This window comes from Taudactylus pleione, unplaced genomic scaffold (assembly GCF_031769625.1).
Source record: "Taudactylus pleione unplaced genomic scaffold, aTauple2 ptg000040l, whole genome shotgun sequence".
Taxonomy (NCBI): Eukaryota; Metazoa; Chordata; class Amphibia; order Anura; family Myobatrachidae; genus Taudactylus; species Taudactylus pleione.
Window position 1 is genome coordinate 34,849,515 of NW_028284442.1, and position 25,368 is coordinate 34,874,882.

Consider the following 25,368-nt stretch of genomic DNA (forward strand, 5'->3'; position numbering starts at 1 on the left):
TCCCGCTCTTGGCTGCACAATGCCGGCATTGTGTGGCAGGGGCATGGCCGCCAAGCCGCCCCAAAATTAGCGTTACGCCCCCCTGCCATGCCGATCTGGCTGCCTCCAGTCAGAATGTCGGCAAGTATACATATGATGCCAGGGGGAATGATGTCACAGTGCAAAGAGAAAACACAAAATACATGTTCTAGCTATCAGACACAAAAAGATTGCTAGACAAATACAGGTTCACAACATGACCTATGTTGGCAAAGGGAGGATGTCACAGTGAAAAACAGAGCTCAGAGGAGTATTCCAAAGCCTACCCGCTATGTTTTTTTTAAATGTATAAGAAGAGATGTTCTATAATTACAGGTTGATTTTCTCAACTACAGTTCCAAGATGCTATTATCCAGCAGAGGACAGAGATGTACAGTGTATTATAGAGTGAGTGTATTTACTTCCTAGTTGATCCAGCACTATAATCCGCCATTATTTTTTATCTACTGCTCAAACCCTTGCAGAGCATGGGCATTACCCCTGCCAACCTCTGTACTAAACTGTGCTGGCTTTCACATTTGGACATTAAGCTATGAAAGAAAATACCAAATGAGTTCAAATGAACAAGCTAATACAGGAAACCAGCATATTGGACTCTGCATTTGTAGAGGGGTTTCCTCTCACCCCTGCACGTAGAACCAGCTGCACTGGCTGATGCCCAGCTACTGTATCACCCCCTTCTCCCTGTTGTTTTATCCCTCCATCCCCAACAGTGGGAGACGATTAGAATAGAAATATGACAGACCACAGCAGATTGTTATGTTATATAGACTTGGAAAATGGCAGAGGAGATAACACAGTGACATTATTCTTTACATGGTAATAATTACATTTACAGTAACTATTCCGTCTCCAAGAACAACATGAAAAACTTTTCCCCTGTATGATATACTTTGCACTTGCTGTCCATTGTGTTCATAAATGTAGGACACTAAACTTTATTTAAATCTGTCACGAACATTTAGCACTTCACTATAGGAGGGGGTATCAAAGTTTTAATTATCACCATGAAGGTATTGAGATATCCGGATGTAATTTGATAATCATTGATCCTTATGTGCATGATGTCGTAAATTACAGCTACTTATGTCAACTTGTTTCGTTTCAAGAGCTGGTGGATGTCAGTAACCTGCATGATGGACAACATTGAAGCCCACAGCGTTATTAAGTTCCTCTACTTGAAGCATACTTGCCTACTCTCCCAATTCGGCTGGGAGCCTCCCGAAAATCTTGTGGCGCTCCCAGGCCCCCCGGGAAAAGTAGGCAAGTCTTCTGGCCGCCGACCCCCGCACCATAACCCCCCGCTTGGCCGATCTGGCTGCCCCTCCCGGAGGGGGCTGCCAGAATGTCGGCAAGCATGATTCGAAGGTTAACAGTGCCTGCCAAATCCATGATAAAATGGTGGCTGTTTATGGTGATGAAAGTCCATCATATGACACTTCTGTGAGGTGGAAAAGGAACTTTCAAACTGTACACATGGCCCTCTCAGATGAGCCACGATTCGGGATACCCTCAATCACGGATGATCTTGACACGTTAAAGAAAGTGGAGGCTCTTGTAGTCAAAGACAGACGACTAACCATTGAATGATCATAAAAAAAGAAGTTGGTCTTAAGCCGTTCATCCACTTGCCGATTAAACAGAGCGACTGAACGATTACGACATCGTAATCATTCAATAGCTCATTAAACGTGAATAAATCGGGCAGTATAATGTCGGAAAGGCTGGTCGTTTCTGACATCAATCATTACCTGAACAAGCCGGTCAATCTGCCGATAACGACAGATTGGGTATGTTCGGGGATGAGGGAGGGTGCCTGCACTGAACGACATATCGTTCAGTGTAGGCACCTACAGGATGAGGAACGACTGAACGATTACGATGTCGTAATCGTTCAAGCGTTCCTCAGTTGGCAAGTGGAAATGCGGCATTAGTTATGGAAGTGTGTGGAAGATTAAATAATGAGCAACTGCATATGTCTAAGGTGTCATCACGATGGGTTCCCAGCTTGCTGACCCCATTTCACAAGCAAACTCGATGTGAACTTTCGCAGCAGATGTTGACTCTGTTGGAGCAGGATGAAGAAAATTTCTTTGCATAGTTACATAACTATGGATGAATGCCTGGTCTACCTGTATGATCCGGAGACCTAAGAAATGAGCAAGAAGTGGAAAAACTCCTCCTCCCGCCTACCCCCCTCTCCCAAAAAAAGGCTAAGGTGCAGAAATCTGCAGGGAAGGTCATGCTGACCATTTTTTGGGACCGTCTCAGCTTAATCCTAACCGATTACCTTCTAAAGCAGGGATGGGGAACCTCAGGCTTGGGGGCCATATAAGGCCCGCGGAGTCATTTGGTCTGGCCCTCAGAGCTTTTATCTGCTAGCCTCATCTGGCTAGCAAGGTGTCTTGAATGGCACACTGCAGCCAGAATCTATGCAGCAGTGCCGCCAGGAGCATCCTTAGGATGCTTTAGAAGGTCACACTGCTGTCCTTACAGCTCCCCGAAGCATCCTCAGGATGCTCCGGGCATTGCTGTAGTCACCGGTGATTGTGGCCCCACCCCATGTGACATCACATGAAGGAAGCGTGGCCTGCACCGGGCCCGCAAATAATGTTATATATATCAAAATGGCCCTCGGCAGAATAAAGGTTCCCCACCCCTGTTCTAAAGGGTCAGAATATCACCAGCGCTTACAACTGCCCCGTTCTGCAGAAATTGTGAGATGCTGTGACAGAAAAGCACCAATGTATGACCAGAAGAGGCATTCGTCTCCTAACTGACAATGCACCAGCACATTCCATCCAAGCATTCGCTGTGGAAGCTGATAGGTGTGACAATTAAATTTTGCCCCATCCCCGCTATTCGCCTGATCTCGCACCCAGCGACTTTTTTCTCTTCCCCGAGATGAAGAAGCCACTTCGGGGTAGGCGATTTGACAACACAAATGATGTAATTCTGGAAGTGGAATAGTGGATCTCAAGGCAATCGCAGGACTTCTATAATGATGGGTGACAGAAGGTCAAAAAATGCTGGCAGGGCAACCACGTAGTACAACAAAGTACAACATTTAACTCTCTCTCATTCTGCTCATGCTGATACTTTAAATTTTATGATACCCCCTCGTATATGTATTATATTATTATATATGCGACAAGTCGTGCACTGTGTAATGTTCTAAGGTTATAATGTACATGCAGTTTTATTTCAATTTTGATCATATAAAATGATTAAACTCCTGTAGCTCTGACTGTATAATCCAGAAAGAGGCAGCCTGTGGTTTACTGCCTAATGTAGAACTACAAGTCCCAGCACTACCTATTAGCCAGGCATGCTATGAGTTGTAGTTACACAAGTACAGGAGAGCCACAGGTCCCCCATGCCTGGCAGTGAAGCATTGGTCACTGATCCCTATGTGAGGGTTACTACTTAGCATTATGAAGCCAGCCCAGGCTGCAGCTACACGGTGGTGCCGCCGGGTGCATGTAACCCTCCCGGTACTGGCTGGAGGCGGTGCTCGGCTCCTTCCTTTATACATGCTTTCATGTCTCACCTTGAACATGGCAGCGGAGGGGAGGTCAGGCTGCAGCAGGAAGCCAGGCCACGGTCCCCTTAGCAACGCACAAGCCCTACCCTAGCAACACACCAGCGACGGCGGCTCGCGTGGGACAAACACTTTTACAAGCGCAAGGAATGACTATAAGTACTAATTACAGCGCAGACCCTAACTCATATTGCTGCGAGCTATGCTATCTCCAACGTGCCGCTGACCCTGATCTAACGACAGGTGAGTGACTCTTCTGCACATTCACTGCCATTATAAAGGGGAAGGAGTCCGTGGTTTGGTGCTTTCTACGCCATTTTTGTTTAGGTATGCCCAAATAAGCGCATGACGTGGCTGGGCTGGTTTGCTATGGCAACTGCAGACGCCGGGTTGTGCAAGGCTGTGAGATCATGGTGACTTTTATCAGACTATAGGGGTATATAAAGTTGTGTATCTAATCATATTTTATCTATCTATATTTCACCTATCTATCTATCTATCTATCTATCTATCTATCTATCTATCTATCTATCTATCTATCTATCTATCTGTATCATATCTATCTATCATCTATCTATCTAACTGTATCATATCTATCTATCTATCTATCTATCTATCTATCTATCTATCTATCTATCTATCTATCTATCTGCTATCTATCTGTATCATATCTATCTATCTGTCTACTTCATATCTATCTATCTATCTATCTATCTATCTATCTATCTATCTATCTATCTATCTATCTATCTATCTATCTATCTATTATCTATCTAACTGTATCATATCTATCTATCTATCTATCTATCTATCTATCTATCTATCTATCTATCTATCTATCTATCTATCTATCTATCTATCATTATCTATCTATCTATCTATCACCTTCATATCTATCTATCTATCTATCTATCTATCTATCTATCTATCTATCTATCTATCTATCTATCTATCTATCTATCCAGTTAACTCTTGTCTTAAATCAGTTTTTTCTTTTGTTTCATGTTTGTTGTCTGCCCCATTATTTTGTTGTCTACATAACGGCCTCTCCTGGGTGGTAGGCATCGTTTTTCTCTTTGGGTGTCCGATGTTCTGCATCACCAGCCAGAAACATTTGTGCAGTTCCCCCACCATCATTACAACACAGACAAACATTTTACCCCAGTAGTAAGTGGGTGCTAAAAATGCTAGCAGTTTCCCTGTCCTTCACTTTTTTTGAAGCTAGTTTTCTCAGGTTACGTTGAAAATTTGTAGTGTGGAAACAAAGACCTGCTTCAGCATACAGTACTGTTATTCAGCTGTGAGCAGGACTAACAGTGATTCACTCACTCAGCAGAGGCCCAGGCTTCGCTGCATATATGCAGGCCATAGTTGGGACATTTCCAGTTTGGCCAAGGTCTAGCGTGCCATAAAATGTCCCCTCTGTAAGGAAAAGAGGTGGTACATGACGGGAGGAGCAGTTCAGAGCGCATAATAGGAGACAGACCATTATAGTAGGAGAGACACAATTATGCACACTTGTGGCACTAGTGCCAAAGGTTGCCTATACCTGGTCTATCCTTGACCCCCGCCCCCCTCCCCCTGTCTGCTGCCCCTTGTCTCATTGCTTATGCTTGTGTGGTTACTTTTGCCATTGTTTACCTTTTTTATCTGTCTTTTTTATTTTATTTTTCATTCCCCATTAATTCACTGACTTTGGAAAATGCCCCCTTGTGCCCTATTGAAAACCTGCTATAATGGTACAGTAGGTACATAAACATTCATATCCTGTACAATTGAGCACTAGTGGCACTGCTTCCTAATAAGCTGCATTCATTGCATTGAACATTGGGAGCTTTCAGTGTGTCTAGGTATCAGACACACTATATATTTGAAGCTTGTACCGTATATACTCGAGTATAAGTCGACCCGAATATAAGCCGAGGTACCTACTTTTACCAAAAAAACTGGGAAAACTTACTGACTCGAGTATAAGCCTAGTGTGGCAAATGGCAGCAGCTGGTAGTGCCCCCAGTAGTAATTCCCCCTGGTTGTGCCCCCAGTAGTAATCCCTCCTGGTAGTGCCCCCAGTGGTAATCCCCCCTGGTTGTGCCCCCAGTAGTAATCCCTCCTGGTAGTGCCCCCAGTGGTAATCCCCCCTGGTTGTGCCCCCAGTAGTAATCCCTCCTGGTAGTGCCCCCAGTGGTAATCCCCCCTTTCAGTGCCTCCTGTAGTAATCCCCCCTTTTAGTGCCCCCTGTAGTAATCCCCCCCTGGTAGTGCCCCCTGTAGTAATCCCCCCTTGTAGTTCCCCCAGTGGTAATCCCCCCTTTTAGTGCCCCCTGTAGTAATCGCCCCCTGATAATGCCCTTTGGTAGTGCCCCCTGTAGTAATCACCCCCTGATAATGCCCCCTGGTAGTGCCCCCTGTAGTCATCGCCACCTGGTAGTGCCCCCTGTAGTCCCCCCCCCCCTAGTAGAGAGAGACGTGAAAAGAATAAAAAAAAAATAAACACTTACCTTAAACTCCCGCTCCTGGTCCCGCCGCTGCCCGCTCCTCCGGCCGCTTTGCATGGGAGAGACGTCGTCATGACGACGTGTCTCCCATCACCCACTGCGGGAGCCGGAAGATGGCTCCCGCAGTGGGAGCAGCAGCAGCCGCTGAGAGTCTGACAGACTCTCAGCGGCTGCTGATTACACCAAACACGCAGCTGCCGGCTCCGGCGGCTGTGTGTTTGGCAGTGTGTAGCGCTGACCGAACTCCGTCCGGTCAGCGCTACACTTGACTCGAGTATAAGCCGAGGGGGTACTTTTTCAGCACATTTTTTGTGCTGAAAAACTCGGCTTATACTCGAGTATATACGGTAATTTGTTTTCCTTCATACCTTTTCTAACTATTAACCTATAAATAACTACACTAAGGGCCTGATTCAGACCCACTCGCAAGCGGCTGTCCGCTCGCAAGTGGGTCAATGGTGTGTACTGCGCATGCGCACGACAGCAAGAGCTCCGTCGTGCGCATGCGCCAGATGCGACGAGTGAAGGACTTTCCTTCGCCTGTTGTGTCTGATCAAAGGGGGCGTGCTGTCGATGTTGATTGACAGCACGCCCCCTTTGGTGGGCGTGCCGGGGGCGTGCCTCCCAGACGGGGGCGTTCCCAAGGGAACGCCTACCGTCAGAAGCCGGCCCACTGACATCACTAGTGATGTCAGTGGGAGTGATTTTGGCTCTGATAGAGCCAAAATCACTCCGGGCCTTGCGGTTGAGAAACTCAACCGCAGGCTCCGGCTCGCAGTGGCGATGGTCGCGATGGTCAAGACCATCGCGGCCATCAACCTGCACGCTCGTATAGGCTGTGGGTGGTGACCCACAGCTATACGAGCGTCCAGGAGGACGCTCCATAATTATGGAGGACGGCCCTCATTCAGAGCGTGCGCTCTGCTCAGAGCGTCCGGCTCTGAATGAGGGCCTAAGTACTGAACGTGAAAAAGACATATTACATACTGTTTGACTCTTATTAAATAATGAGACACAGACTAATTTTATTGTATAGGTGACCATTTTTGTATCACTTGAGCAAAGCAGATGTGCTTACAGGAAAGTAAAGTAATTCACATTAATACCAGGAGACAAGAACCCTATATAATTACAATAAGACTCAGCTGAGCAGTTAAATTATAGTAATTTGAGAATTCTCTTGTAATAGGCTGGTCATAGGATTGTCAGCAGGTTCTAAACCAGGCCATTTTGATATTTATAAAATCATTTGCGGGCCCGGTGCAGACCAAGGTCCCTCCGCGTAACGGCACATGAAGGGGGCGGGGCCACAATCGCCGGTGATTACAGGGAGCTGTAAGGGCAGTAGTTTGACCATCTGAAGCGTTCTAAGGAAGCTCCAGGTGCTACTGTTGCATAGATTCTTGTTGCAGGGTGCCATTCTAGGCACCCTGCTAGCCAGCCGAGGCTAGCTGAAAAAAGCTCCTAGCTTTATTGATTTTCGAGTCCCGCCTGCAGTTGCCTTGGCAGGGCTAGATCAAATGATTTTGCATGCCTTATATTATATGACCCACTGGCCGGACGTTCCCCACCCCTGGCCTAAACCATCCACCTGCTGCACCTAGAGTGCCTGGGTCATTGAGGTACACACCAAGGGACTACAATGCCATACCAAACTCGCCACAAGATAGTTTTGCATTTTCCTTGCCTAATGGAAATTACCCCCATTATCTTGGTCTACTTTTTCAACAACTCCTGTTTCTTGAATAAGTCACCACAGAGCAATCTATGTAATTTATTACATTTATTTTGCAGGATTATGTATTTATATGGAATGTCAAGCACATCAATATCCATCAGTCTTCCTGCCAGTGCTTCTATAGAATCGCCCCCGCCAACAAAAGATCATGTTAAAGCTAAGCAATCTCTAATAATACATAAGTGAGTATTCCTTTGATGTCATGTTTCAGTGTATGCAGTGTATTATGACTCCATAATATAAAAACACTGGGTGCATAACATTGACAGTTGTAACTTATTTATATTTAAGTGCATAACATACAGGTTAGTAAGTGCCTGCAGAATAAAGGAACATCCGTAATACCAGATCCTCTAATTGAACAATAGATTTTTTTTTTTTAAATTGCAATATAAATGTCAAAGTACAAAACACATGTAAACTTTAAAACAACATACAAATAGCCTATAATACTGCTTAATTAAAGGGAAAAAAATGTAAAGAAACATATGCATGGGCTTCTCAGATTTACACCTAGTTCTGGCTATAAGAGAGAGATTATTTCGACAAGGGTAGTCTTAACGAAGAAGGAAGTCAGGGCAGGAGCTTCAAGATAGCAAAGGGAATAATCCAGTCAATCCGTCTTGAAGCCATATTTTAGGACAGATAGCTTATATGCAGAAATAGACATTACATTGTAAGGAAGCAGGTAGAGATGTGGATCTTTATTGAGGTTACAATGTGATGATTTTAATGACTATCTCATGGTTATAAGACCAATAGAAATGTGTGGGCATCAGGGATGTATTAAGACAGTTTTGTGCCCCATGGCAAAGTTTTATAAGGGACCGTGGGCGGAATTCAATTGATTACGCGGTCCGGATCACCCGTCTAAAGTGACGGGAGATCGCGGGCCGCTATTCAATTGCTTCCGATTTCGCGCTGATTGCGCCCATAGAGTTCAGGTTTAGCCGCGTAAAGCAGCTAAACCCGAACTAAAGTGCTGGGCGCGAGTGCGAAAAGTGCTGTTTGGGCGCCCAAACAGGTCACTTTTCGCATATTTCTGCTCTCATCCCCCTGGGGCTGCGAGCTGCAATGTAGCGCTGGCAGCTGATCGCGCCTGACAGGAGCAAGAATTGAATAGCTCAGTCAGGCGCGATAGGGGCTGGAATGAATTGAAGTCCGCCCCTTATGTCAAAGGGTGAAAAACAAAACAATCACACATGGACCATGACAGGTGAGATGACCGTACTCTCCAACCAGCTGCTGGCCCTGTAGCAGCTGCACCCCCTGCTACTAAGGTACTTCAGCCTTGTTTGGTCATCCTATAATATAGTTAATAGAGTTAACGTGATTAAATTGTGGGGGGCATTTATAACATCAGGTTGTGATAGGAGTCGTGTAAATAACGTCACACTGTTCTGTATTGAGCTGTGCACCCATCTATGTTAAACACTCCTTCATCAGGGAAGGAGGAGTTTTTGTGCCATTTCCGTGAAACATAAATCAAGGAGACGGTGTACCCTTGTGGGCAGGAGTTGAACACAGTTTATTGAAATGAGCCACGCCAGCTGGGACTAAAAATCAGTCATGGCATTGTAAACGCACAAATTTACATGCTGTGGGCTCTATGCACAATACTGTTGCATAACGGTGGGGATATAAGGGCCTCTGTCTCAGTCACTGCAGCGATTGTATAAAGAAAATGAAAATACAGTGCAAATACTGGTGAGATGAGACATTGTAGTATGGTTTATTGTTCTCTTTAAGTAAAGGAACAATTATGTAAAGGGTATTTGTGAGGTGTGTGAGAGTTAACAAAAAATATATTTATTACAATCTGAAAACTAAATATAAAAACCAAAATTTGGACAGTTATATTGGTGGGTGCACTCTGTGTGCTTTAGGTCCCACCTGCTGGAATCAGTATTTCGGACAAAGCCTTAAAAAGTGATCATTAATTCCTGTGCTCATCCTGCCGCCTCCTTGCATTACTCTGGAAACGCTTCTCATAGGTGTTAATGATCTATTTGACAAGTCCTTTGTTTGATGCTTTCTGCTAGATATAACGCCAACTAAATGGAGCAGTGACGGGGTGATTGCCATTGTGGACAATTCTGTCATGAGACAGATAACACACTGCTTCTGTAAGCTCAGAATTAACATTATGGTTTACTTTTTTTTTTGTCTAGACTTGATATTGGAGTTGCTGCTATCCGCATTCAAAGAGCATGGAGGTGCCACCACAACAGACAGCTTTTTAAGCTCCTTAAACATGCTGCCCGGGCCGCTGTAAGTATAAGTCACTGCAATGCAAAAGCCCATTGTGGTCCTGAATCTGATTTGCATACGACTGAAATGAACTATGGGCCTGATTCAGAGCTGGACGCTCTGACCAGAGCGCTCGCTCTGAATCAGGGCCCTCCTCCATTAAAATGGAGCGTCCTCGTATAGCTGTGGGTCACCACCCACAGCATATACGAGCGTGCAAAAAGATGGTCGCGATGGTCTTGACCATCGCGACCATCGGACTTGCGAGGGAAACCCTGTGGTCGGGTTTCCCAGCCACAAGCCCTGGAGTGATTTTGGCTCTATCAGAGCCAAAATCACTCCCACTGACATCACTAGTGATGTCAGTGGGGCCGGCTTCAGACGGTAGGCGTTCCCTTGGGAACGCCTCCGTCTGGCAGGCACGCCCACCAAAGGGGGCGTGCTGTCAATCAACATCGACAGCACGCCCCCTTTGGTGCGAGACCCCGAGCGATGGAAAGCCCGTCGCTCGCCGGGTCTCGCGCATGTGCGCGACGGAGCTCCCTCCGTCATGCGCATGCGCAGTGGGGAACATCGACCTGCCGCTCGCGAGTGGGTCTGAATGACCCCCTATGTGCTCTATTGGAGGAGCCAAGATTGGGGGTGAGGCCCCTAAAATCCTGGAGGTTGCCCATCAATAATGTAATAGTGATGGCTCAACTTTAATTTTTTAATTAATTATTTATAGGAAACATGTGCAACATATGGGATTCTGAAGAAAGTCAGCCCACTGGAAGCAGAACTGTTAAGAGATCCCAGCATGCGGTGTAAAGTAAGATTCAGGTACACTTTGGTTTGATGAAGCTAACATCACTCTCAAAGCAACAATATCTTGATAAGTTCAGCAATGTTGCATAATAAATGGGCACATCACATTATTATTGAAGGGGTATTATCATAAAAACCTGCATAAAGTGTATACATATTTAACTATAGATTTGAAATGGTTTATTTTGTATGGATAAAACTGTGCACAAAACATATAGGGCCTGATTCAGACCGCTCGCAAGCGGGTCGATGGCCGGGCAGTGCGCACGCGCGAGTCCTGGAGCGGCTGAGAAATTCACTTGCTCCGGGGTTCGCTACAAACGGGGCGGCTGTCGATGTTGATCGACAGCTCGCCCCGTTTTGTAGGCGGGGCGGGGGGGTGGCTTGCCAAACGGAGGCATTCTTGAAGGGACGCCTGCCATTTGGGGGCGGCCCTACTGACATCACGGAAGCTCACTGGGGCTTGCGGCAGATGAGACCCTACTACAAGGGTCTCGTCGCAAGCCCGATGGTCGGGACCATCGCGACCATCACCTGGCCGCTCACTAAAGCTGTGGGTGGTCACCCACGGCATAGCGAGGGCCAGAAGGCCGGTCAATAAAAGAAAAACAAAAACGCCCTTCAGACCTGCAAGCTGCCTCCGGCAGCGTACGGGTCTGAATCAGGGCCTTAGTTCTATCTTATTTATTTATTTTTTAAATACAGTTCAATCAATTATAGAACGTACTGTAGTTGTAATGTTTAAATCTTTTTTACATCTGTCTTTATTTCTTGTTACTATTAATAATAGCGCAAAATGACAGCAGTTGTGTTATTTAGAGTTAGGTTTTTCCATATGTATAGAACAAAAGACATCACAAGTAAAACCTAAAAGCCATGTAAGGCTTTTGTAGGGACACAATGGACCTGACCAGACAGGGATTCCTAAAATATACAACTGACCCTTTTAAATAACACCGAGCACTCTTCCCCTATGCCTCATAGTTCCTCAAGCAGGTAGTGTACAACCACCTCACCTCCTCTCTCTATACTAAATCCTTGACCCACTCCAATCATTCTTTCAGTGTCTGCATTCCACTGAAAGCTGCCCTCACCACGGTCACTGATGACCTCTACACGGCCAAATCCAAAGGCCATTTCTCTATTCTCGTATTCCTCGACCTCACAGCAGCATTCAGTTCTGTTGAATACCTCCTCCTCCTGCGAAGCCTCCACTCTTTCTGGCTCCATGACTTTGATCTCTCCTTGTTCATCTCTTACTTGTCCAACCAGTCTTTCTTGGTATCTACACACACCTCTAACCCTCCACCACTTCAACTTCCCTTTGAGGTACCTCAAGGCTCTGTCCTTGGTACTCCTCCCTCTACACCTGCTCCCTATGAGAACTCATCAGCTCCTTTGGTCTCTGCTACCACCTTTTTGCTGATGATACCAAAATGTACTTATTTTCGCCTGATCTCTCCCCTCTGGACCGCTGCCATGTCACCTCCTGTCTGTAAATTGTCTCCTCCTGTGTCCCACAATGCTTCCGTAAACTCAACATTTCCGAAACTGAAGTCTTCCTCTCTATTTATAACATTGCCCTTTCCATTGTTCCCCAAGACTGTTGTCTGGGGATTATTCTTAACTCTGCTCTTTCCTTCTCCCCCCACATCCAGTCCCTGTCCCAATCCTGTCGTTTCCACTTTCCAAGATCGTCATTTTCTCACTCTGGATGCTACTAAATCTCTTTTTCATGATCTCATAATCTCTCACCTTGACTACTGTAATCTACTCCTCCCTGGCTTTCCCATTTCCCAACTTGTCCTTTCAATCTATCCTTAATTCTGCTGCCTGCCTCATTTTTGTGTCTCGTCACTCTACCTCTGCTGCCCCGCTCTGCCAGTAACTTAACTGGCTCACTGTCCTACTCAGAAGCAAAAAACTTTTCGCTCCCACCCACATAGCCCTAAACCAATGTGCTCCCCCCTATATTACCAGCCTTTTTTCCACTCACACTCCCTCCCACCCGCTTCCCTCTGCCTCCTGTCCTGCTCCCTGATTACCTCCTCCCTCTATCTCCAGGTCTTCTCCCGTGCCGATTCAGACTTGCCTGCATCTTCCCAGTCTTCAGACATGCCCTCCTTAAAGCTAATTTTCTTAACTGAAGCCTAGCACTCCTATTGCCAAGCCTCTGCACTCCCCAACCCTGGTACCCTCACCCTCTTTGTGTCCACCAATAGTCAGATTGTAAACTCTACCGAGCAGGGCCTCTCCCCTCGATTCTCTCTACATAAGTAGTACTCTGCACTGCAATTATGTTATATATATATATATATATATATATATACATATATATATATAAATTAAATGTCCTGACTGACTCATCAACGCCCAGCCCAAACCTCTGGACATAGAAACATGAAATCTTGGGAGTATATGCCTTCCATGACGTAGGTACCCTCTAATGGTGGGTACACACTACACGATATGCTCCCTGAGCGATATCGTGTAGTGTTGTCCCCGGCAGGCTGTGCTCAATGTCGTTCATGACATTGAGCACAGCCGCTGAACGATATCATTAACGATATCATTCAGCGTCAGGCTCTCTCCCCCATTTCCTGACATGCAGCAAGCTGACGAGATCGTCAGGTTGGCCTGTATGTCAGCCCGATGAGCGATGATGGCGAACGACCCGCGGGAACGCGCGTTGTCGTCATCGTTCATCTTTTTGGTGTTCAAAAAATGGACGATAAAGTGGACGACTGAACGATAACGATATCGCTGTGTTGTACGACGCTGTGGAGCCTGTATAGCACCATGTAAATAAACAATAATAATAATAAAAAGACCAAAATTCCTGTCTTCACTAAAAGAAGACAATTTGAAAAGAACGATTGTAATAACCTGATAAAGTTAGCTACTGGCAGATCTTTGCAGTGAGTCTCATCTCAATGACAAACGCAGGGTAATGTAACATAAAGTTTTTCTGTTACAGATTTTCTGGTTATGAGTTCCCACCATTCATTGTCTTTAAGATATTCCACTGTTCAGGTGGCCACGGCAACCGATACATCAGTGGGAAGAGAATAATTAACCCTTCCAGTGAGGTGACGTATAAATTGCCTTCATTTAAGTAAATCAATGCAACTATATTTGCAGTGGTGAAAGAAATGTGGGTGCAGGTGGTGCACCATAGATGTGCATTGGGCGCACTTACTGGGCACGCATACTCAAAAAAGGCCTCTTTGCTGCTATTTTCAGAGCAGATCAATGGGTCCGGGAGGCTACAGTGGCAACGCTGTGCCCCTAAATAAGTTTTGCTATGGGGACGACGATGCACTGTAAATATAATAATTTGCCATGCACTATGTTTACAGTAAAGGCATTAAACCATTACAGCCAAGCAGATCTATGTTGTGCACAACCACACACTACATACAGCCACACACTACTTAGATCTGCTTAGCTGCAATGGTTTAATCTGACAATTACAACTAGCTTCATGTACTTACAATATCAGGCAAATAGCTCCATGCGTAAGGTGTCTGACTGTAGTATGTGAGGTTGTGAGTTCAAGTCCTGGGTATTGCATGCTGAGAAATATGTATTTTAAATATGGTGGGATATAACTGAAGGTGCACATTACTGAGACTGCCTGCCCCCACCCCCAATACTAAATTTTGAGGAGAAAAAAGGAATTAGAGAGTTAGGGACAGGAAATGAGACAAAATTCATCTGCCTTCTCTGAGAAGGGGCTTGGAGCACGCAACTCCTGTGCCCTGCCCCATCTATAATAAGTGCCACTGATCACTACCCAAAGCAGCAAATTGCCTCTTACAGTGAATAAGAAGCAGTTCGCAGGTAGGATTATCGTCGCGCTGAAGGCCTCCTCTGAGCCCAGGCCTGCTACATTAATCACGGCTGTAGCCTCCTGATGGCAGTCCTGCACATTGCAAAATCGAAAAACATTTTTAAAGGGAAGTGTAGTCAGGAAATTCTATGACTGCTGATCACCTGTCCCACAACACAGTTAGTGTTCACTCTAGGTAGGGCGCCAGACCTTGAGAAAGGGCACTCTGGCGCGCGACAAAGGCCATGTGAAAAGGGGGCGTGTCTTTAAGACGCGCCCCCTTTACATCACTGTTGGGGGCATGCCCTGCACTTACGGACATGCCTGGCTGCCCCCCAAGCGCTCATGTGTCTGTGGATAGATGCCTGGCGCACAGTTATTCACCTTATACCCTGAATGAGTCCCCAATGCCTGGTGGTTTGGAATCTCCCAATCTGAAATGAAACTACCACTTAATGTAACGTCACTGTCCCTGCCCCTACTTTTCGCAGTCCAATGATGCCTGGGTGATGTCAGTATAATAATTGTTTATTTATTAAGCGCTGTCATGTTTCGCAGCCCTGTACATTGATATGATCATAGTGCAATCATATTACATACAATGACATGAAGCATATGGTAAACATGATCCTGCCCTGATGAGCATACAACACAAGAGATTTGGGGAACACCTGATACATAAGAAAGCAGTATAACAATTGTAGCGGTTGGACAGGAAAGTGTGTGCTGTTATTACAAGGCAGCAGCATCATCAGCCATCCACAATACTGCAGTCCGTGGTGAAAGCCACTTCTGTGTAGCTACCAGTGGTACACTATGGCTGAGATAGACAGCAAAGGGCAGAGACATGAAACGAGAACCAGTCACTGTAGACACATTACAATAGCCAGCGGATGTCATGCATAACTGCCCCTTACTATTTATAATAACAGACCCATGTCTCGGTTCTGTCTTTAGGTAGTACTACGCACGTACAAACCAAACTTGGCACTCCAGGATTTTTATAGAAATATTTTATCTTAGTTTGTGCAACAACGTTTCTGGGCTGCGCAGAGCCCTGTCCTCACGATGAATATACGTCAATAAGATAAAATATTTCTATAAAAATCCTGGAGTGCCAAGTGTGGTTTGTACGTGCGTAGTACTACCTAAGGACTTGTATACTATATTGACTGTGGCACCCAGGCAAGGAGCTTTCAACAGCAGGAGTGCCAAATTTACATATCATATCATATATATATACTATTTTGCAGGCTGCAACCGACGCTTGCAAGTTGATGGGACACCGTGCATATTACGAGCAATTAATTTGTGATCAACTGGAGTATCAGAAACACAGAATAACAGATGTTGTGGATGTGGCAACATTCAAAGATTACATGCAGGTAAGAAAAAGAGGCCAGAACTTTACATAAAGGTGTTGATATGTGTGCACTATTTGGCGGTGATAAATAGTATACACCAGCGGATTCACCAGATGTACTAAACAGCTCGGGACTTAACCAGTAGTTTTGTTTATTGTAAAGTACCGTATATACTCGAGTATAAGCTGCCCCGAATATAAGCCGAGGTACCTACTTATACCCCAAAAAACTGGGAAAACTTATTGACTCGAGTATAAGCCTAGTGTGGGAAATGGCAGCAGCTGATAGTGCCCCCAGTAGTAATTCCCCCTGGTTGTGCCCCCAGTAGTAATCCCTCCTGGTAGTGCACCCAGTGGTAATCCCCCCTTTCAGTGCCTCCAGTGGTGATCCCCCCCTTTTAGTGCCCCCTGTAGTAATCCCCCCCTGGTAGTGCCCCCTGTAGTAATCCTCCCCTGGTAGTTCCCCCAGTGGTAATCCTCCCTTTTAGTGCCCCTGTAGTAATCGCCCCCTGGTAGTGCCCCCTGTAGTGATCGCCCCCTGTAGTAATCGCCCCCTGGTAGTGCCCCCTGTAGTCCCCGTCCCCCCCCCAGTAGAGAGAGATGTGATAATAATAAAAAAAAAAATCGCTTACCTGAAACTCCCGCTCCTGGTCCCGCCGCTATCCGCTCCTCCGGCTGCTTTGCATGGGAGAGACGTCGTCATGACGACGTGTCTCCCATTACCCACTGCGGGAGCCAGAAGATGGCTCCCGCAGTGGGAGCAGCAGCAGCCTCTGAGAGTCTGACAGACTCTCAGCGGCTGCTGATTACAGCAAACACACAGCTGCCGGCTCCGGCGGCTGTGTGTTTGTGCTGTGTAGCGCTGACCGAACTCCGTCTGGTCAGCGCTACACTTCACTCGAGTATAAGCCGAGGGGGTACTTTTTCAGCACAAAAAATGTGCTGAAACAAGTCGGCTTATACTCGAGTATATACGGTAGTATGTTTGTATAGCCATACTCACAGTTACATACAGTCAGTGTCCTGGATAAAGCAGAATATACAGATTACAGTTTGGTGATTGAATGTGGGTAGTGGTGCATATACAAATAAACAGTTTGGCCCTTTTGTGGTCTCTAGCCAGCATATACTGCATGGTCTCATGGAGCGGTCTGTGTTCCACTGTGGCACTCTTACACAATCTGACAAGATGGATTCACGCATGCGCAGAAGACTAAAAATGGTGGCCATCTTGGTACAGGAAAGATGTTTCCCTAAAGGAAAATCACGCAGTAGCGTACTCCATATTTCAATAAAGGAACTAAACATGTACTTAGTCATGTATGCATATATATTGATTATTTTATACATTGTTTACACCAATGATATGCAACAGACAGCCCTATGGCCTTCCGAGCCTCCACCTAATGCCCCTAGCTACTCCCTGTCCGTCCTTTTCTCTGGTTTCTACACCACGCTTTATCCATGATACCAGAGGCCTTTTCACAAGTGGGGAGTGGTCTGTGTGCAGTGCCCCCCCCTTATACCTGGCTGGCAAGGGCACTATCTTCCTGGCAGGGGCGCCGAGAGGGGGGGGGAGTGGGTACAGATTACCGGGGCCCGGGCCTCCTGAGGGGCCCGGCGCCGCTCCCCCTCCCTCACAGCAGCCCAGCACACAGTGTGTGCTGAGCTGCAGTGGAGACTGCTCGTGGCTGCTGAGCAGCAGCCACAGCAGTCTCCTATGCCTGTGGGGGGGAGCGATCACACTGATCGCGCCCCCCCTGGCTTTGAGCAGGGCTGAGGGGGCCCAGAGCGCCCCCCTCCCCAGCGCGCAGCGCTGCAAATCTTTTTTTTTTTTTCCCGGGAAGGGGGCGTGGCCACGCCTCCCACGATTAGGCCACACCCCCCCTATTACCCGGGCCCGCCGCGGCTCTCAGCAGGCCTGCTTCCTGGTAATGTCTCCAGAAAATTGTTGCATGTGCAGAAGATAGCAAAGACTGCCACAGCACCAGAGTCTTTGCTATGTCCCCTACCAGCACTATCTTTCCAAAGACATTGCCGGAAAGATGGTGCCACCGGCAGCTCAGTAACAATGGAAAAGTTTGTTCTGGGAGCAGGGTGTGCGGCACACGGAATGCGGTCAATATCCCAACTGTCACTGCAAGTGTGTTCTTGGGAATATTTGTGTGCTTTTAGGTAAAAGAATGTTTTTTAAATTTTTGCCTATCTTTATGGACACATTTGGCTCAAGTTAGAATTGCATGTAATCGGATGTGTACAACAAAGATACATACATATTGGTGTAAACTAGAGATGTGCGGTTCGGTTCTCCAGAAATCCAAATCCCAATTTAAAAAAAATCCAGATCCAAAACGAAAACACTTGAGGGTGATTTGCAAAACCAAGACACAAAGATGAATCCAGATCCAAAACCAAAACACGTGGGTCAGCGCACATCTCTAGTGTAAACCTGATGTGTGCACAACTTGCGTCGGTAGTTAGATTTTCATGTAACATAAATTGGGAGGGGGAGCGGGGTTCATTTGTGTGTGCATTTAGTAGGACACGCAGGCTCTCACTTTTGAGGTCTTAAGCTGCATACACACACAGCGATTTTTTGAACGATTATCGTTAACGATATTGTTTATCGTTCAATCGTTGTAAAACTCGTTCACTTTCTGAGTTAAAACGATGAACGATTATCGTTCATGCGCGTTCATGTTTGTAGTTTGTAGCTTGTAGTTTAGTCAGACTGACCAACTGAACGATTTTCATTAAGGGAAAATGCAAAAATCATTTGTAGTTCAAAAAAATCATTCATTACACTATAAAAAATCTGACAGATAATCTGACAGAAAATCGTTCATAAAATCGTTGGTAACAAAATCGTTGTGTGTGTATGCAGCTTAAAGGTGTATACACACACAACGATTTTTTGAACGATTATCGATAATGATATCGTTCAATCGTTGAAAAAAATCGTTCACTTTCTGAGTTAAAACGATGAACGATTATCGTTCATGCGTGTTCACGTTTGTAGTTTGTAGTTCAGTGAGACTGACCAACTCAACGATTTTCAGTAAGGGAATATGCAAAAATCGTTTGTAGTTCAAATAAATCGTTCATTACATTTAGTAAATGAACGATTTTAGTAAACGATTTTCGTTCATTTTTCCCTTGAAAAAATGAACGAAAATCATTTACTAAAATCGTTCATTTACTAAATCGTTGTGTGTGTGTATGCAGCTTCAGGGATAGATTTAAGAAAGATTCTAAACCAGTCAAGTGTGCTTAGCTCTAAATTGGGCTTATGATATAATTCCCAGACATGGTCCTCCGATGTGCAGGACCTGCATCCACTACAAGAAGTGCAGTTTCCAGCTGTGCATTCCATATGACAGGGGATGGGGTGAATCCAGTTTCCTATTTGGAGGAATTGCAGTGCTCTCTGTAAGAGACAGGTTATGGTATTCTGGCATTCCAGCAACCTTTACATTAATGAATGTAACAGTATTTGTTCATATGTCTGTTTTAGGAATTAACATTTTTTTATTATTTATCTTATCTGTTATTTTCCCCAGGACTTTATACCCATTTGTTTATTGCTTTCTTGTTGCCATTACCGCTAATAGGCGGGATGGGGTGAGTGATGACACAGTGCTTAGCATACTGTGATTCGTGTCCCCACCCCCTTTGCGCAATTCATTGTTTTGCATAAAGGGGGCTGGACCATGATGATGTGGTACTCATTGCTCCGCCCCCTACACTGGCCACCAGCATCTCCCCTCTAGGAAATTATGATTTTTAGGACACTGTCATGGTAACAATTCTTTATTTGATGGTTATTAGGCAGCAGTGTAGTTTGTTGCTTTGTGTAGGCCCAGTAGGGTTTGTAATGTTACATCAGCAGAGCCTGCATTAATGAGTCACAGCAAAGGGAAATCATTTGACATAACATTTCATGTGGTCATGTGCTTTTTTTAGTATATAAGTCACCTTGATGAAACGCCAGCACATCGTGGAGGGCGGGATAACTGCTGGAGAAGGCTGTCACTGAAAAATATGCCAAGGACAACGATTATGTATGACATAGTGGACTATGCAGAGTCTGGGACCGTATCTGAGAGACTGAAAGAAGAACTGAAGTTGCTTCTTCAGATACCCCAAACTGAAGATGTGCAGCGTAGACAGCTCAGCACTGTCACACAAATCAGGTTACTAAGCCTTTCCTGTGAGATCTTACATGCTTTTGTTATCCTGTCATTCTGTCTTTAATTTGAGTACATGTACCATCTATAGTAAAGTTAATGAATAAATGTTACTGGACAAAATCAGTTTAAAAAAAAAAAAAAAGTTCTATTGAGCTTCCTTAAGTAACAGGATCTGATTCAGTACAAAACGCAATTGCAATTACAGACGCACATCGAGCAATTGTTTGCCATTGCGCATGCGTATAAGCAACACTGCACGTGCGCAGCGATCGCATTGCGATTACGGACACACAGAGCAATCCATCGCTAAGTGAGTGACAGGCTGTCAGCGTTTGGGGGTGGTGGTCAGGAAAACTCAGGTGTATCGCTACGTCTGAGTGCCGTTCCATGGGCGTGCATAAATGAGCCACTGTGATTGCATACACAGAATGGGAGCTCTCTGCGTGGAAGGAGACTTGCAGTGTCTGCGGCTGGTCAGACCTGGTGTAAATGCTGCATGTCTGGCCGACGTGCATCAATGGTACCGATGTTTACAAAGAAGAGCGACATTGGACGGATATGAGAAAGCAGCCAGTAGTGTGCGTCTTTATTCCAGCTGAACTTTGGCAAACAGCATATTTTCGGTACTGCGTCCCGTGCGAAACCGCAGCTGCGATCGAAATTGTGAACGCTGCTGAATCAGGCCCAGAGTCCAGCATATTAATAACCATTGAATCAACATGAGTATCATCATAGTAATGCTGAGACATAGTATTGGGAAGCATGGGCTTATCTATAATAGGCTCAGGGGGTGAGGTGCACATGGTCCCACACTGCACACCCTGCACCCATAACCTATACTTACCTCTCAGTCGACACTGGTGCAGTTACTGATGCAATCAGCTGGCGCCATTTTCCCGAAGATCTGCGCATGTGCAGTGGACAAATGCCCAATAAAATGACACCTGTGCCGTACATTCTGGCAAGGTGCCAGAGTCTCCTAACCACATGTGTTGACGACAGAGGAGGGTGACCCGCACGGAGACTGCACACAGGCCCACTCTCTCTTAAACCGCAGGCATTGAGAAGCTTGTCTTTCTCAACTTTACAAATGTTGTTCCCCTAAATCTATTTACTCATCTGTAATTAGGAACATACTGAGGTTAAATATTAGTAAACATTGAAGCCAGACTGAACACTGGCCCTTATTCAGGATTGCACGCTGGTGCGCTGCTGAACGCAGATTCCAGATGGTCGGGAATCTGCGCAGGCGCCATACTGCGCACGTGCAGTAGGGGTCCTGCATGATCGCACGCAGACTGTCAGCTGTCGGCTATTGACAGTCTGCTGCCGTTTGTGGGCTGGGAGGGGGCGGCAACAGTCTCCGTTTCCCAAATAGGAGGCATGTTGCCGCCTTTGGGGGGAGGGAAGGGAGGGCTGACAGAGATTTCCTAGCCTCTTTCTCTCATCTGCGGTTGCCAGCTTGCGTGACCCCATGAGTCACTTAGCCGGCCGATGTTCTCGCAGATTATCGACTGCAGTTGATCGACAGCTCGCCCCGTTTTGTAGGCGGGGCGGGGGGTAGCTACACAAACGGAGGCGTTCCTTACGGAACGCCTGCCGTTTTGTGGGCGGCCGGACTGACATCAGCAGTGATGTCAGTGGGGAGCTTCCTGCTCGATCAGAGCAGGAAGCTCCCTGGGGCTTGCGGTTGCCGAGACCCAACCTTAGGGTCTCGTCGCAAGCCCCGATGGTCGCGATGGTCTTGACCATCGCGACCATCACCCTGGTCGGTCGCTAAAGCTGTGGGTGGTAACCCACAGCTTAGCTAGCGACCAGGAGGCCGCACTTAAAAAATCAAGCAGCCGCCCTCATTCAGAGAGAGCGATCGCTTCTTGCGACCACCTCTGAATGAGGGCCATAGACCCTACTACCGGAGAGCTCTATGCAGCCGGAGATAGGAGACAGTAGACAGCCGGGACGAACAGGAGGATCAGCGTAGACTGGGACAGACAGCAGGGATAAGAGCAGGCCAGGCTGTAGAGGAGTCATCAGTGCAGGCCGGTACGGACAGAGGCATAGCAGTCACCGCAGGCGACACTCAGCACATGCACTCCTGTGCATGATATAAACACCGCAATACTATAGGCACGAATCTCCGCCAGAGCTGATGAGGATCTGCTTCCCCCCTCACTGCAAAATCTAGTAGCCATGGCGACCTGACCCCGGGATTTGTCGAGCCCTGATATAATAATTGTTCTGTTTAAAGGTAGAGAACCATGCAGGATGAAACAACAGAGCTTTATCGAACCAAGAATCTCTTAGGGCCTTTAATCCACCCTTGCTAATTTCAATTTAGTGATGCTACGTGCAAAGCGATCACTTAATTTTAGGAGGAAAAGGCTATTTAGGATAACACAGGACTAATTTTTATTTTATTTTTGGGTCCTCATCCATTTTGAGTTATATAAAGATACCTGTGTGCACAGACCGTGCTTTTCTCATAGCGATGCATTATCCAGTGTCAACCAGCATCTCTCTTCTTTCGGTCTTCCAAGGAAGACCGAAAAGAAGCAGCTCAAACAGATTAGAACCGTCCGTACGCACTTAGGGGCAGATAAATAGGCCCCTTAGCCTTAGTGTATTTATTATCCTCACGTTACACAAGAACTGTGTTGTAGAGTTTAAAAGAGTAGATATGGATATATCAAATGCCTGTAACAAATCTGTACACAATTAGGTAGTTTTATAGTTACTATGAAATCTAGGACTTTGTTTCCTTTTGTTATATGATACAGATCCCCTGTGCCGCCTCCATCCTCCGCCATTTCCACCTACCTCTCATCACGTTACTCTACAGCCCCAAGAACCTCATCCCGACGATCAAAAAAGGCTCATCTGAAAGTAGTGAAAATGAAGAGACTTTATGGCCTGGGGAAAGAAGGACAGGTATAAGCAGTGCTGTTATTTTTTTACTCTGGCAATATGCAGCTGGAATATTACCGATAACACTGTGATATCTCTATCTTTGTAAGTAGCAATAACAACAAATTATACTATGTAGACAAAAGTGATTGGACACCTCTGCGCAAGCGAAATGCATACCACAGCACTCGAGTTCCAAATGGCCACTAATGTGGCGGCTTTCGAACGCTTCGTAGGGAAGCCCATGTACTTACAGTTCTACGGAAACAACTATTTTTTATTATCAGCACTACAATGCTACCTGTCATGTTTCCAGGGCAATGCTGGACTAGTATACAGAAAATTCAGTAACCCGGGTGGACTAACCAGCTCAGAGATTTTAACCCCATTGAGAACCTCTGGGACAAATTGGAGTGGCAGGTTCGTTCTAGGCCGACTCAACCTTCTTCAGTGTCACAGTTGGTGGAATGGCAAAACATACCGCTTGCTTTTGTCTAGGAACTTGTGGACAGTTTGCCAAGAAGGATAATTGCAACTAGATATATACACTAGGCGCTGGGAGGTAGGCATTCCCTAATCACCTCTAAGAGCAGCTATGAATGGGTAACCAGCCCATTAAATATAATAAATAGAAAATGTATTCTAATTGTTTTGTGAGATTATTCACCACTATAGCCCTGTGTAAATTATTTCCGTTTTTTTGCCAAGAAGGGTGTTTGCAGTAATCACTGCACGTGGTGGATCAACGGCAATAAAATCTCGTTGATCTAATTGCTATCAGTGTCCAATTACTTTTGTCTACATAGTGTAGTAAATGTAATCCTTTCCTGCTGATGTTTCATGTCACTAGACCAACAGTTCATCAGAATGATAAAGCTGATGGGATCAGGAATTGCTGGCTGCAAAAAGAAACAGAAGTCTATACCAGTATAAGCAATAATAACTGTATAATGTACACAATGTGATCCAGCAATTGGTCACTTATTTTACTAGCAAATAGATTTGTAGTTAAAAATAAAAGATTGTTTCCCCTTCCTCCTGTTTTATGTTAGTTTTTTGCTTTATATTATAATTTTTTTAGCGAGAATTTTTGTTAGACACCCTAGTCTATTACCTAGCTAGGACGTTACAAATGACTTTAATCGGAGTGTAAACGTCCGTTATAACAGTCAGCCATAAAAAAATTTGGGATAGGTCAGGAATAATGGCCAAATTCTCAATCCTCCAAGTATAGATTTTACATTAACACACGTCTGTTAAAAAAGTGATCACTTTCCATCTATGGTTCATGAGAAGAGGCCACTGGGCAGCTGCAGTCTTATGTTAAGCCTAGCATAGACAAAAGTATGTATTTTGCAAGTGAACACATTATTTTGATGGTAACAGTAAATCTAATTGGTTAGGATGACACGGATAACACCACAGACGCCGGCCATCAACCATTCTCAGAGAGAAAAGCTGCATCGAATCAGGTCATGTTTTCTGATGATGACTGGGACGAAGAAGCAGAAAAGCTTTATGCTTGGAGTCAAGGCCTGTGTCTGGATGAATGAGCAATGCCATCCCCTGTTCTTCTGTAAAAACAGGTGTGTGCACACATATGTTCAGCCCACATTTCCCCGTCACTTCAGCCTTATCTCGTTGACCTGTCATTGAACGGAACAGACTAAAGCAAAAACAAAACTTTAAAAAGGGAGCTTTCATCCCTATCTCTACAAGGGCCATTCGCACTGGGGCAACACAAGGTAAATAGTTGACTCAGACTAGACACGGCTTGCAGTATTTTATTCCGTCTATGCTTGAAGCATTCACTCGGTTGACCCTTTGTGTGCGAGTCATAGGGAGCACTGATCCCTCTTGCAAGTTCTATCTGAGCTGCACTCTTTCTTTCAGTGGTATAACATAAGATAGCTCCTGCAATGGGGCAATTCTGGCTCACGCCTGTGTGTAGGAACCCAGTGAATTGATCTTGGAAATAATTTAGGTGAGATTGTTGACTCTCATTTGTTTCAAACACCTTCCCTCTCTGTCATGAAATAATCTTTTCAAGGCTTTGACAAAAGAAATATAGATTACAAAGTGCTAAGTAGGAGGGAACTTACTAATAACACATAATCGAATAATTAAATCAGTAATGGAACATAATTATTTTTCATTTTTGTTAATTAGCATCTACGCTTCAGTTGTTCCTATTTGATTTTCATAATGAA

General features: G+C 45.5%; 2 protein-coding genes across 2 annotated transcripts in view; one reads left to right on the plus strand and one right to left on the minus strand.

Annotated features, from left to right (window-relative positions):
- Nucleotides 1–3,693, minus strand: part of APOO (apolipoprotein O) — a 57,942-nt gene extending 54,249 nt beyond the window's left edge. Inside the window, exon 1 of the mRNA XM_088455379.1 lies at nt 3,590–3,693. Within this exon, the coding sequence (XP_088311505.1) occupies nt 3,590–3,598 (9 nt within the window). The 5' untranslated portion in view covers nt 3,599–3,693. The remainder of the gene's footprint in view (nt 1–3,589) is intronic.
- Nucleotides 3,694–3,942: 249 nt separating this feature from the next.
- Nucleotides 3,943–25,368, plus strand: CUNHXorf58 (chromosome unknown CXorf58 homolog). The gene is made up of 9 exons (XM_088455377.1): nt 3,943–4,016; nt 7,869–7,994; nt 9,984–10,083; nt 10,790–10,884; nt 13,847–13,958; nt 15,955–16,086; nt 20,028–20,257; nt 23,032–23,182; nt 24,562–25,368. Exons 2-9 carry the CDS (start codon nt 7,873–7,875, stop codon nt 24,709–24,711), a joined length of 1,092 nt encoding a protein of 363 aa, XP_088311503.1. The 5' UTR covers nt 3,943–4,016; nt 7,869–7,872; the 3' UTR covers nt 24,712–25,368.